The 14,168-nt window shown below is 41.9% G+C and overlaps 2 protein-coding genes across 4 annotated transcripts in view; both read right to left on the reverse strand.

Annotated features, from left to right (window-relative positions):
- Positions 1-1,691: 1,691 nt before the first annotated feature.
- Positions 1,692-4,887, reverse strand: LOC122321652 (uncharacterized). 2 transcript variants are annotated; one of them, XM_070281605.1, is made up of 6 exons: positions 4,556-4,887; positions 4,331-4,504; positions 4,165-4,276; positions 2,176-2,417; positions 1,950-2,123; positions 1,692-1,891 (listed from the first exon to the last, which is right to left on the reverse strand). In XM_070281605.1, exons 1-6 carry the CDS (start codon positions 4,811-4,813, stop codon positions 1,724-1,726), a joined length of 1,128 nt encoding a protein of 375 aa, XP_070137706.1. In that variant the 5' UTR covers positions 4,814-4,887; the 3' UTR covers positions 1,692-1,723. The 2 variants fall into 2 exon arrangements, with proteins under 2 accessions (XP_070137706.1, XP_070137707.1); XM_070281606.1 differs by having other exon boundaries at positions 2,176-2,342; positions 4,556-4,886.
- Positions 4,888-6,400: 1,513 nt separating this feature from the next.
- The window catches only part of cdi (center divider), a 43,219-nt gene continuing 35,451 nt past the window's right edge, over positions 6,401-14,168 (reverse strand). Inside the window, exons 4-8 of one of the 2 annotated variants that reach the window (XM_043212496.2) lie at positions 10,596-10,794; positions 10,452-10,537; positions 10,137-10,389; positions 8,248-10,076; positions 6,401-7,881 (exon numbers count right to left, since the gene is read on the reverse strand). In XM_043212496.2, coding sequence (XP_043068431.1) covers positions 7,050-7,881; positions 8,248-10,076; positions 10,137-10,389; positions 10,452-10,537; positions 10,596-10,794 — 3,199 coding nt within the window. In that variant the 3' untranslated portion in view covers positions 6,401-7,049. Of the gene's footprint in view, positions 7,882-8,247; positions 10,077-10,136; positions 10,393-10,451; positions 10,538-10,595; positions 10,795-14,168 lie in introns of both variants that reach the window. The other variant, XM_043212495.2, reaches the window with a different exon arrangement.

Consider the following 14,168-nt stretch of genomic DNA (forward strand, 5'->3'; position numbering starts at 1 on the left):
CATATTACCTCCCACTGATACTCCTTCTTCACTCATGGTAGTGGTCCACTTTGACAAATCAAACAATTTATCGATGTTAAGGTATTCTGGGAGCTTTTCTTGACATTCTGAGAAAACTCGTTCATCTTCTAATGCCAATTCGTAAACCGTTTGAACAGAATGGTTCACAAATTTCAAAATAAAAAAAATGTTAAAAACTATGGCTTGAGTAGTTACCATCGTGAAATATTATTCAGAAATGGCTTTGGTTGAGAATGGGATTTTATATGCTTTCAGCAAGAAAAAATGTCTCCCATAATACTAGTAATTAGGCTTGGTGTTATTAAGCAAAACAACCAATTAAGCAATATAAATATATATTTATGTGATATAATTTTATCTGATTTATTTAGCTTCCATATAACTGTCGGTTATATGGGAGCTGCAGGATAGGTAATTGATTTATTGTAAAATGACACATTTCATGTTACCTGCAATTAATGCTTCTTCTTTACTCGTGGAAAAGGGCATTTTTGACAAATCGAACAAATAATTATTAAGGTACTCTGGCAGTTTTTCTTGACATTCTGAGAAAACTTTTTCATCTTCTAATGTCAAGCCGTACATCATTGCACTAAATAAATCACAAGCTTTAGAATCAATAGCGTTTTCAAAACCATAAATTAGCCAATGCTTATCGTGAAATTTTATTTAAAATGCGATTTGGTCGCGAGATTCTAATAATAGTAATCCATAATAATAACCATAATAATAGTAATTAGACTTAATGTTTTGAAACTAAACAACCAATTAAGATTGCTCAGATGCTAAACAGCTAAAAATACCCAAAACCTTAAAAAAAGGGGTAGTATAGAAAATGCGACACAAGTAGCAAGTTTTAAGTTTTAAATTTGAGTTCACACAAAATTTTATTCGTTAATTTAAAATAATTGATTATTATTAATCTTTATTATTAGTATCTTTATTATACGAGTACAATTTATGGTATTAAACAACTTGGAACTTGGCGATTAATAATAAAACCAAAGCTGATCTTATGTGTCCGTGATGGACTGGGAGTTCACAAATAATTCATAAGATATGTTTTTAAAATTTAAATATAAAATGCTTATTATGATTCATATTTGTCAGAAGGCATATTAAAATGAAAAGGAAAAAATTCTTGATTGAAAGACATCTCCGACCCTATAAAGTATATATATTTTTGATCAGGATCATCTTCTAAATCGATAAAATTTGCGTCTGTCTGTTTCTATGCGAGTTTTAAAGTTATCTTTTAGTTTTAAACCTATCATCTTTAAACTTTGTACACATTCTTTTTCTTTACTTTGCACGCAAAATATAAAATTATATGTATATAAATTTATCAGTGTGACTTTTGACTTTTGACCTTGACTTTTAGGTTTTTCATGTTAAAAAGATGGGATTTTTTACGCGGTCTATTTTTGGTGTATAAGGTATATAAACTTTCCCTCCGCCCGTTATTATGGGGGCGTTTAGGGAAGTCCCAAAGAAATAATTTTTTGGTTAGGTCCCAAAAAAAATGTTTATTCTATTTTTTATTTATAAATATATATATATATAAATATATATAAATATAAATATAAATTATAATAAATGTATTCTGCTTTAGTACAAACTTAGTCCATGTTTTATTAATAATTGAAATCATTTACAATTCATCATCGCCCTTGTCTTCGAAAAAGAAAAACCAAAATGAAAATTATTTCATAAAGGAACCTCTTATCTCTGCACAAATTTTTTTATCACGCACTTTACCGTCGACATCTATTGCCGAGAAGAGAAGTACAATCTTGTAACGTCCTGGTTTTAATGGCACGTCAAACCCGAATCGTAGATTCAGTGTATACGGTTCCAATACAAATGTTATCTGTTTTAAAATATACTTTAGGAGGTACTTTCAGTTTAACAGTCTGTTTGATACTTACTCCAGGAAGGGGACACACTTTCATTAAATACTCGGCATTTAGAACATGTTTCGTCCAAAATTGGTACCAAAATTGTTTGGGGTCGAACATGGAGACGCAAAAATCCTTGTATTTAATATTAAGAACAGTAGCTTGCCAACTTCCACGATCAAAGTAGGAAACTGAAGTTGAAGCCTGAAATTCCTATATGAATCACATAATAACAAAAGCCCTGTTTCCTACTTACCTCTAGTCGATCTTTAGGATCTATGTCCCAGCAAAAAGTCATATTACCTTCCACTGATACTCCTTCTTCACTCATGGAAAAGGAGGTGTGTGAAAAATCTAACATTTGATCCATGTTGAGGTATTCTGGGAGCTTTTCTTGACATTCTGAAAAAACTTCTTCTTCTTCTAATGCCAATTCGTAAACCGTTTGGAGAGAATTATTCACCAATTTTAGAATGAAAAAGATGGTGAAAACTATGGCTTGAGTAGTCACCATCGTGAAATATTATTTTGAATGGGATTCGGATGAGAATTTGATTTTATATGGTTTCCGCAGGAGAAAATGTCCCCCATAATACCAGTAATTAGACTTGGTGTTTTTAAACAAAACAGCCAATTAAGCAATATAATTTTATATTTATGTGATCCTATTTTATATAATTTAGTTTAAAAAAAAAACTAAATTTTTGTTAAAGCTAAAATTTAGCGGAGCCGAAGTTTATATACCCTTGCAGTTAAAAAGTTAAGATTGTACATATAAATTACAAATGTCATTTAAAATTTAAAAAAGTCGATTATTTCCGATCGTTAATTTATTTTGCGGCTAATTTTCAAGCTTGTATCTGTATTATCATAAAAATTAATGCAATTTCGATCGTTAAACTATATACTATAAAGTATTGATGACCTATCTTTATAAAATTCAGAAGATTGGATGACCAAAAATAGCATCCATTGAAACTTCCATACTTCTAACTGAAAAAGTACCAAAGTTTTGGGATTTCCGATCAGTCACTTATATGGCAGCTGCAGGATAGTCAATCGATCCCGACCGTTCCAAATCGAGTTAAATTTACCAATTTTGTTCGGTTTCCTTTAAGAAAAACATTTTATTTTCTTTGAACAAAGTGTATTCATGTTTCCTACACACCTAATCAATATTTTATTCGTAATTGGGAGGATTTAAAATTTGTCATCATTCTTTTTTTCTGTCTCGATTAACTTATGAAATGGAACAAGGATCCTGAAATAGCTGTTTGAATACTTGCCTCTATTCGATCTTTAGGGTCTATGTCCCAGCTTTATTGACTAATGACAAATTTCATGGTACCTGCAATTGATGCTCCTTCTTTAATCATGAAAAATGACATTTTTGAGAAATCGAACAATTTATTCTAAGGGTACTCTGGCAGTTTTTCTTGACAGTCTGTGAAAACTTTTTCATCTTCTAATGTCAAGTCGTAAATCGTTTGCACTAAATTACTCACAAGATTTAGAATCAATAGGGTTTTAAAAACCATAATTTGGGCTATGCCCATCGTAAAATTGTATTTAAAATGCGCTTATCAGCTACCATGAATGGTCGGATTCATATGAATCGGCTGACTGTCCTATAGCTGCCATATAACAAAAAAATCGAAAATGAACCAACTCTGGTTTTCAAGATAGAAGCTTTGTTTTTTTTCCAAATTTATAATAATAATAATTTATATAATAATCGAATAATAAATTAATAATAATTAATATATTAATTAATTATAAATATTATAAATATTATTATTATTATTATTATTATTATTATTATTATTAATTATTATTATATATTATTAATTAATATATAAATCGAATAATAATTATTATAATAATGAATTTTTCAAAAGTATCGGCAAACTTTATCCAATGTTCAATATATGTATGTATCCGATCCGATAGTATTTTATAATATGAATATGAACTGCAAAGGTATATAAACTTCGACTCCGCCCGTTATTATGGGGGCGTTAAGGGAAGTGCCAAAGAAATAATTTTTTGGTTAAGTCCCAAACATTGTATTTTCTTTTATTAAATGTATTCTGGTTTAGTACAAACTAAGTCCATGTTTTATTAATACTTGAAAACATTTACAATTTATCATCGCTATTGTCTTCAAAAAAGAAAAACACAAATGAAAATTATTTCATAAAGGAACCTCTTATCTCTGCACAAATTTTTTTATCACGCACCTTACCGTCAACATCTATTGCCGAGAAGAGAAGTACAATCTTGTAACGTCCTGGTTTTAATGGCACGTCAAACCCGAATTGTAGATTCAGTGTATACGGTTCCAATACAAATGTTATCTGTTTTAAAATATACTTTGGGAGATACTTTCAGTTTAACTGTTTGATACTTACTCCAGGTAGGGGGCACACTTTCATTGCATACTCGGCATTTCGAACATGTTTCGTCCAAAATTTGTACCAAAATTGTTTGGGGTCGAACATGGAGACGCAAAAATCCTTGTATTTAATATTAAGAACAGTAGCTTGCCAACTTCCACGATCAAAGTAGGAAACTGAAGTTGAAGCCTGAAATTCCTATATGAATCACATAATAACAAAAGCCTGTTTCCTACTTACCTCTAGTCGATCTTTAGGATCTATGTCCCAGCAAAAAGTCATATTACCTTCCACTGATACGCCTTCTTCACTCATGGAAAAGGAGGTGTGTGAAAAATCTAACATTTGATCCATGTTGAGGTATTCTGGGTGCTTTTCTTGACATTCTGAAAAAACTTCTTCTTCTTCTAATGTGAAGTCGTAAGTCGTTTGCACAGAATTATTCACAAATTTCAGAATGAATAAGATATTTAAAACTATAGATTTGACAAACGCCATCGTTACATTTTATTTGGAATGCGCTTTGGTCGAGAATGGGGTTTTATATGGTTTGGCTAGAGAATATACACGCGGTATTAATAGTAATTATACTTGGTTATTTAAAACTAAACAAGCAAACAATAATATTTTGATCAAATCACTGATTTTATCACTGATGGTTATTCAAAAACAACCCAAAACATAGCAAACAACATGAGAAAGCTTGATTCGGGCGAAGCTGAATATGGTATACCTGAAGTTAAATAGAGGTGTTGAATTGTATTTAGTTATATGGATATTTTCCATATTTCCAGGATATATTCGCTTATCCCCTGGATATAGGATTTAAAAAAAAAAAAAAGATAAAAATAAAATCTAGAGACGATGCTGATCAAGAATATATATTGTACAAGTTATTTTAATCGCTAATACATCATAGCTGAAACAAACAAAAAATGTTCGTGCAACGAAGAAGTAAAAAAAACGGCTACCGATGTAAATATATTTTACATGGGTCTAAAATATTAATGGCATACTTTTTGGCGTTTTTAATTTTCAAAATTTGTTCCCCCAAAACCTAAGTTTCTTAAAAATTATAATTTGAAACAAAGTATTTACGTTTTCTATATCAGTATCTTTATTATACGAGTACAATTTATGGTTTTGCCAAAAGGTTTTGTTCTTGGATCTTGTGGCACTTTATGATAAAACCAAAACTGATCTTAGATGTCTGGGATGGACTGCGATTTCAATGTTGATAATACATGTATACATATTTATATAATACTTATTTATGATCGACCTTTGTCGGAAAGTGCATTAAAATGTTTGATTGGCAACCGGAAACGAATTTTAAATTCATGATTCTTTTTTGTTTGGCGTTACTTAGTACCCATTTAACAAGACGATGCAATGAGGTTGAAGTGTTATAATCAAATGGACGACTTACGTTTCTTAACAATCTTCGCTTAGTGTGTCATATCGTATGTACACAAATCGGGTTTTATTTACAGCTGCCGCGAAAGTCTATTTCCTTATTTAATGTTTCTGTTTGACAGTGCCTATGTTGGTAAAGTAAGTTAGAGCCCCTAATTTCTAATGATTTCATTTGTTAATATAACCAATTGTCGGGTATATTTTTTCTATCATTTATTTAATAATGAAAACTACTAGCCAATCGGAAACGGCGGCTCAGTCTTCGCCTTGCATTTGCAATATGTTATATAATTGAAGTCTAATTGCAGACAGATTCCATATAAGTCGAATAGTTTCGTTGGAATATGTGTGTTTACGATAATAATTCGGGAAAACCAGAAGTCATACCTGATAAAACACTATTCAGGATATTTTTTTTTTATGTATACATTAGTATTTATTTGTAATGCCGATAACCGCGTATTACTAACATGGGCATTTAAAAATAAAGTATCATAATTTTGGCGGTCGGAGAGCGCCAGATACAATTTTTCTCGGTTCTCGGGACCATAAATATGTACAATTTTCGATGATAAAACCGATTCAAGTCTTACAACCTCAAGTCGACAGGTCTTTATAGATATTTATCTTTGATCTTACATCGTAAATACTTGCTACCGTTAAAATGTATGTATTGCAATATGCCATTTAAAGTATATGTGTATATTTGTATTGTATTTTAAACATAATCATTTTATACAGAGTTTTAAACAAAATCAAATAAATATAGCGATAATTGTAGTAATAATAATAATATTGTATGTATAGAAAACAGCTTTGCCATTTCGTAGGAGTATACCAGTGACAGATTTTTAATTAATAAGAATAAATACTTTCCAAGATTGGTTTCTAGCATACTCACTTAGCTAATTTAGCATAATATATAGCGATGTAAATTTGAAAGACTAGGAACCAGTACGACATATGATTATGTTTATGTATAATATATGCAATTGCATGTTTATGATAATTAGACACACTTTCCAACTGATACAAACGAAAAGGTTTCTCTTACGGTTAGTTAAGGGCATGACCAAATTTAGTAGAACAGTTTTGCTTATTTGAAATTGCTCTCTATACACATGACATTATAAGGAAATAAAACTATCAACTAAAGTACACTTTTCAGGCATCGGAAACTAACAAACTTTTGTGGACAAACTATTCTGTATTGTTAGCATGCGTGGCTGCCAGATGTGAAGGAATCGGGTATGAGGATAAAAATCTCAATGAATCTAACAAGGTGACTGAACGAATGAGCTTATGTATATCCCGTCCCTTAGCCGCCCTGCTGTTGTTTTTTCTTGTCGAAGAGCGGCAGCTTCGATTTAACGGCCCCCTCGCACACCATCATCCGCTGCTGGGCCGGCTTCTTGTCCAAGTCGAAGCACAGGGCATCTGCGTTCAGGTGCCGCTTAAAGTCCGAATAGCGGCGCGACTCGTACGAGAGGTAGTTGGATCCCAGGGCCGATGCAGCCACGGCGGCGGCCACAGTTCCGTTTCCGGTCCGATGATGCATCGACGGTGGCGAGGAGTCCTGCCGCTTCCGCTCGAAGTACTCAACTATCTTGGCTATTTGGGCGGAACGTGTACTAGGCAGCGCCGTGAAGGAGCGATCGTCCCAGAGTAACGAGTCCGACCCTGCCAGACTGCTGATGTCATCGGAGCTGTCGGTGTAGATGGAGGAGGTTCGGTTCTTGCAGTACAGCAGCTGGTTCGTGGCAAATGGGCTGCGCTGGAGCAACGTATGGATCTCTGAATCCAAGGCCAGGCGGTTGATGAGTCCAGCGGTGGCTGCCATTTGAGAATCGCTTCCGTTGCCCCCCAGCAGCGCATGGTGGCAGGTATAGCGGCGTTGGTGGACCTGCCGGGCGGGCACAATCTCGGCGTCCAGGTCATCCATCGAGTCCAAAGCTGTAGAGGACGAGGTGTTGCCTCCGAGGACGCAGGGATCGTTGTCGATTAGCAGCACAGATGAGGACGTGGAAGAGGTGTCGTTGAGGAGCTGGTTGTGGTGTTGTTGCTGAGCTGCAGCAGCTGCGGCAGTCACGGCTGCATTGGATGTTGAGGTAGCGTAGTAACAGCATCGACACAGACTCGCCAGCTTATCACTGAAAGAAATAATATGCAAGAGTAAGTATTGAACAAGACACTAAGTCTAAACCACAAAACCCTCGAATAAACAGTCTATGCTTTCCTACTACTTTCACTTACGTTATTCTGTTTTAGGGCTCGATATGTATGCCGCAGTTTAATGTGGAGTTTAGCCTGAATATTAAAAAAAAAGTATCCTAACATTACTACATTTGTTCAAGGAAACAGAGAATGAAGGCAACACTATATAAGAGTGCTTCACCAATGCATGTGCTTCGAAATGGTTTCAACTATTCAATGTATACCACGAATACAATGCTGACAAGTCTGAACTGTGGGTTTTGTGATTTTGTGGACGTCACATATGTGTGTGGCATACGTACTTGAGTTCACTGTTGGCGCCACTTCCTGCGTCGAGCAGTAGCTGCGTCTTCAACTGCTCGTAACAGCAGTTGCTGCTGTTCACGCCGCCGCCGCCACATCCCATTCCCAGGGATCCCATTCCGTTGAACTGCCGGCCGAAGCTGTTGTTGGTTATGGCAGCATCCGATTCCTCGTTGAAGCACGAGAAGAAGCCACTTTCGATGGAGTCGCGGCGCGTAAGATTCGTTTTCGAGGGCAGCTGTTCACAGGAGTTCTTCAGCTCGCTCAGATCGCAGGTATTCTTCAGTTCGTCCAGCTCTAGGTCGGTGTAGGAGGACACGGATGCCGGCGTCTCGGCCAATCTAGCCGAGCAGCCCGAGGAGAGGGGTGTAGGTGAAGGTAGGGCGGTGATGGCTGCGGCGCTGGCAGCCGTTTGTTCTTTGGATTTTTTGCAGTCAGTCAGGTCCTCGTTGGAGTTGGAAGCGCCCACTGTGGAGGCCGTCAGCGTCAGCGTCGAGGCACTGGCCTTCAGCAGAGCCGGACTTTCGAACTCGCTGGTGCTGTTGCTCTTCAGGCTGGTGCCGCTGGAGCCCCGAAAGAGCGGATGCGTGTACAGGGAGTTTGCACGATACTTGCGAGCGGTCGACACGGTGGGGGGGCGAACGGCACTGTCATCACTGCTGGACTCCGCATCCGCACAGTTGCCGCCTCCATCGGGATCCTCGCCCTCCGAGTTGCACTCATCACAATCATCCTCATCCGCGGGGAGTTCCTCTGCAGCTGGTGCTGAACTGGGTTCAGGGGCAGGGGCCGCTGCCGCTGCCGGGGCAGCATTGCTAATCCTTTGCGGGAGTCGAAGCTCGATGGCGCTGTACTTGCGGGTCATGTGTGGCGAAACAGGCAGACTCTTTGGTTCACTGGGTGTGGCTGCCGTTGCCGCCGCCTGTGTTGCCACATCACTGCCCTCAGCTGAACCAGCTCCCGCACCTTGCGGCACCGCCTTGCCCTGCATGGCGGCCAGTTCTTTGAAGAACGGAGCCAGCATCTCGAAGCACGAGCTGAACAGATCACCCACGCCCGCCGCATAGGTCTTGGGATTGGCGTCTAGAATCTTCTTCACGCCGCGCAGCTGAGCCAAGGCCTCGAAGGGATTCGGCTTGGAGCCATTGTGGTCTTTGCCAGTCGGCCGTTTGTACTGTGGATCCTTGAGGCACATGGTTTCGCCCACCTTGCGGAGTGTGAGCACAGCGGGCACCGGTTGCGGGAGTGGCGGGGGATCGGGAATAGCAGTGGCGGGCAACTGGACCGAAGAGAGTTGCCTCGGCGGGGTTGGTGAGTGGGTGGAGGAGCGCTGGCGCGTCATCTGATGGCATCGCGCCTTATCGCTAGGCGACGTGTGCATCGGGAAGTGGATGATGTTCTCGCTCAGCGAGCGTCGGTGCAGCAGGATCTCGGCCTCCAGTTTTTGGGTGGCCCGCCGCACTCGCGACTTAAGTATGTGGTCTTCGAAGCCAGTGCTGCCGGCGGATCCGTTCGGAGTGCCTGGTAGGGCGGCCGATGCTGACTTCTTGCTCGGGAAACGGAAGCCTTCCTCGTCCACTTCCCTCAGGTGACGTGGCGTCAACACACCCGCCGGAGCCGTGCAAATGGTGGCTACGGTGGGCGCTGAGGTGAGTGGCGTGGCTGTTGCCGCAACGTGCTCCGAGTCACTGCCTCCTGGCGAGCAGTTGATCAGCTCGAGTGAGCTCAGAGGACTCGCTCCCGCCGACGACTCGTGCTCGTACTTCTCCAGCAGAAGCGTCAACTTTTTGCTGGCATCGTGGAAAGTGGGTCTGCTCTTCGGATCGTACTGGAGGAGAAGGATAAATGGTTAAATTATGCTTCTGATTGGTCAAGATCCATTACTCACCAGGCAGCAGTAGAAGGCGAGGCGCAGAAACACGGGTGGCGTGTCCATGGGACAGAGCTCGACAAAGGCCAGGTAGTCCAGGCCAAAGGATTGAGTGCGCGGCATCATGTCCGGATCGGCTTCGATGCGGGCGATGATCTCGCACTGGATGATGCCGAAGGAGAAGACATCGCTGGTCTGGTCGTACCACTGGCCCTTCAGGCACTCCGGGCTGACCCAGTACGGCGAGCCGACGGTCTCCAAGCGTGATTTTCTGCTGCAAGCAAGTCAGTTATCAGAAATAAGCTTTTGGAGTTTCAAAGTCTGGACACTTACGATTTAACTGGTATCTTTGCGGCTAGTCCAAAGTCACCCACGACGGCTTCGTACTGATCATTGGCCAGATTGCGTATAAGCACGTTCTGAAAGGAACCGCTTAATTAAAAGGTCCATTTGGGAAGCCATCTGGGAAGTACTCACCTTGCTCGTCAGATCCCTGTGGAAGATGCCGGCGTCGTGGACGTAGGCCATGCCCCGCGCTATACCCAGCGCCAGTCTTATCTTCTGCGTGGCGCTGAGCACCACCTCCTTGTTGGCCAGCAGCTGCTCCAGGGAGCCGCCGTTGATGTACTCGGTCAGGGCGTGCAGTTGGCCCTCCTGCACGCAGACGCCCATAAAGCTGCAAGGTATAGAAGAACACACTTTGGGTTAGTCTGGGGAAACTTTTCACTGCATTGCAACTATTCGGCGTGGCCGGAATAAGTTTCACTTTCCATCACGGAACCCTGACAGGAGCCGCCTCCAACTGCAATTCCGTTCCACCAAGGCCCCGAACTTATCGCCAGGCGACATGCAATCGACCAGACCACCCTCTGGGTGAATCAATGCAGAATGAAATTGTAATTCAAAGCCACCAATACCCGGGGAGCACGCAATTAATGGAGAAAGTTTCTCCTGGCCGGTCAGGACAAGAGGGCAGGAATTCCCAAGGAATTTAAGAACAATGGACCTGTCACACAAGAGCACTCATCTCTCATCTCCGCTTCCTGGCCGCAGACACAATGTCAATGACTCCCGCCAACTCCTAAGCCTAAGGAGCTCAACTCCAGCCACTCTCCAGAGTCGTTCCAGGCGACAGGACAAGTTGAGGTCATCTGGGGAGCCGGAACTGTAAGCTTATTAAGAAAATGGCAACGCATGCGTCTGCCTCCGGCTGACTACCCCCCAGGTGGGTGTTCAGTCAGGTAAGAAAAAGGTTAACTGCAGCCAGACAGGCCTGACAACGATGCTCCGAGGTGACAATGAACTTTGAAACCCGGCCAGATTGCATCATCTTCCGAATACCCTACGTTAGTGTAGGGAATACCCACTCTTGTATTAATTATTTCCTTGCGGATGTATATATTTTTAAATTCCCCAGCGATCGGCGCATGTGACTAAGGTCCCGTGCAGGTGTTCAATACATATAGAGCTCCGATAAGGCTTTGGGTCTAATCGGCTCGGCGGGCTTATCTGCGGCACATGCTCCAAGAAGTTGGCCTGGCCCGGACGGTCATAGCCATGGCCCAAAACATTTGCCAAATTGTTGGCAACACTCTGCCGTGTGCCAGATAAGCTTTATCGGCCGTCATGCTGCCATGCAATTCTCTTCAAAATTATACAAACTTGCCAGGCCAAGAAGCCAAACAGCAAGTGGCTAGTGGCAAGTGGTTCGATGAAGTTTATGTATCCATTTGGGCCATTAATTTTCACTTACTGGAGAAATTAATTTCATTAGTTTAACCGCAACGCATCAAATCGCTAATAAATTTTGCAAACGCTGAACAGGCCAACGATAATTGCTTCGGGCACGCAACCTGTCTGTCACCTCATCCTTGACATCCCCACTCCCACTCCCATTCCCACGGAAGCACTGCTCCTGGTCTCAGGGGTGTGACTGACATGTGACGTCACGACAATCAAAGGTTATAACAACACCACAGTTCCCAAATCCCAGGGGAAGGGCTACTAAGGGATGGCATTAGCATACAAGCTTTGAAAGGGTTGCCGGCCCAAGCACCACCTGTTGCAGTGCCTGCCTTGTTGACTTACGTAGTGATATCGGGTGTCAGGAATCACAGCAGCCAGATAGGATCTAACCGCTTGCGAGGGCAGCTTTGCTGACATCTCTAAGGTCAGTCACGAGAGTCAGGAGATAGGGTTATGCAGTGGAGCTTGTGTAAATGGCCTCATGCCTCCAATCGAAGCCTAAGCCTAAGTAGCTTGGCAATTGATAAGCCAGAGTGCTTACCAAATCTATCATAAGTGTAGGTGATAATAGTGTAAAGATTGCGGAATTTTCCGAAGGGGCCTTGTAATTAAAAACCAAAACACTGTCATCGGGAAGTTCCAACTGTACCGTGGCTATTACGTGGCATAAAAAATGAAGATGTCTTGGCCGAGAGGGCATGACCCTTTCGAGATGCTTGATAGCTGCCCTGCCAGTTTGTGGCAGACACATGTCAGCCCTTCAGACAGCCCAAGGGCTCAGCTCAGCTCCGTTTGGGTCGGATCTAAAATGAAGTTATCACAAAAGCCGGGGACTCACTCCCTTTCATCCATCCAGGTGTTGAAGGCAGGCAGGCGGGGCTCTGGCCCGAGGCATGAGGCAAGAGGGTTTTTTTTTGTCTGCTGCACATCCTCTCTGGTGCTGCAACACGAGGCGGCGGCACACCTACCTCTCCTACCTTTCCGAAGTTCGTGACCGTGGGTGCTGCAGGAGGCCGCACTTCCATTTGCATGGCCATCGCCGGGATTTACGGTTCTAATTCAATTTATTTCCCTGCGTGAGGCACGATTAGCGCCTCGAGAGAGTGCCCCTGCCCACTCTCCATCTGCCCATTAGCGGCTTACATTAATCGGCTTTCCCGCCCGTAAACACCTCTAATGTGCACTCGACCCGACCTGCCTTTTGGAGAAGCGATCTGTTGACAGAAATGACTTAATTTAAGGGTTAAGGTCTCGCTTATATCGTTCCACCTTTCCCCCAAAAACAAAAGCCAGAAGAAGTAAGCAAATCCGCGGGTAAAAAATGAAAGTGGCTACCGCAAAAAAAGCAGTCTGTCGACAAGGTTCGATTGCACGAAGAGCAGTTGTTAATTGGGCGATTAATTTATTTCGCATTCATCAGTCGGGGTGCAGAGTGTTGTTATTTTTGGGAACGCAAAAAGATTCATTAATTATCAGAAGCGAAAACAAAGCTTAATGCTGAGGGCGTGCCGGGTTCGTCAACCCCCTCGACGTCCAATTGGCTGGAAATGCAAATCAGTAGTCGGGCCTGAAAGGAGAAGTCCCTGGGATTCTACCAAAGGTGTCGAGTCTATCCGAAGGGCATTCTGTGCTGAGCTTGCAGCAGGAAATGAATACACTCTTAGTATGGCACTTGGAGTAAACTTCTGGCTGAACTCATCTACTATTTGGCATAATTTCTCTCTGTGTAAGCCTTCGCCCTCTTGAAAGAGCCAAAGGAGACGATGCAGAAGCCAAGCAGGAAGCGAGAACTACTCAAGCGGCTATAAACCTTTTCTGCGCCTCTGCAACTGCCGATGCATTGTTCTGACAGCATTTAGATTTTCAATTTGTTCTTTTTTTTCGTTTTTGTTTTTAGCCAGTTTTTCCTCTCTACTTAACGAAATTGAAATGTGCTGCGCTTTGCTTGGTAACAGTATTGGTAGCAAGCATTGCCGCCGAGTTTTCTCGGGAAACGGCTGGCCGGCTTTTCTCTTTGCAACTAAGTCTCTGCAATGAAAACCATACATTGACACGTTTGCACGTTTCTCTCTGCTTTGAGACCGCGCCAATTGGTTTCCCAGACTCTGCTCAGACGCTCTATCGATCCGGAGTCCAGCTCGAGTTCCAATGCCTCTGGCCAAGCTACCTCTGACTGGTTAAATGCAAAATCCCGATCCCAATCCCGATCGGAATTCTTTCACTCTCGTATGATGTTGCAATCTCGGAGGCATTTAATGTTGGCAAATCGAACTGGAGCATAAAAGCATTTTGCGCTTAATTGAA

This window comes from Drosophila bipectinata, chromosome 3R (assembly GCF_030179905.1).
Source record: "Drosophila bipectinata strain 14024-0381.07 chromosome 3R, DbipHiC1v2, whole genome shotgun sequence".
Classification (NCBI taxonomy): Eukaryota; Metazoa; Arthropoda; class Insecta; order Diptera; family Drosophilidae; genus Drosophila; species Drosophila bipectinata.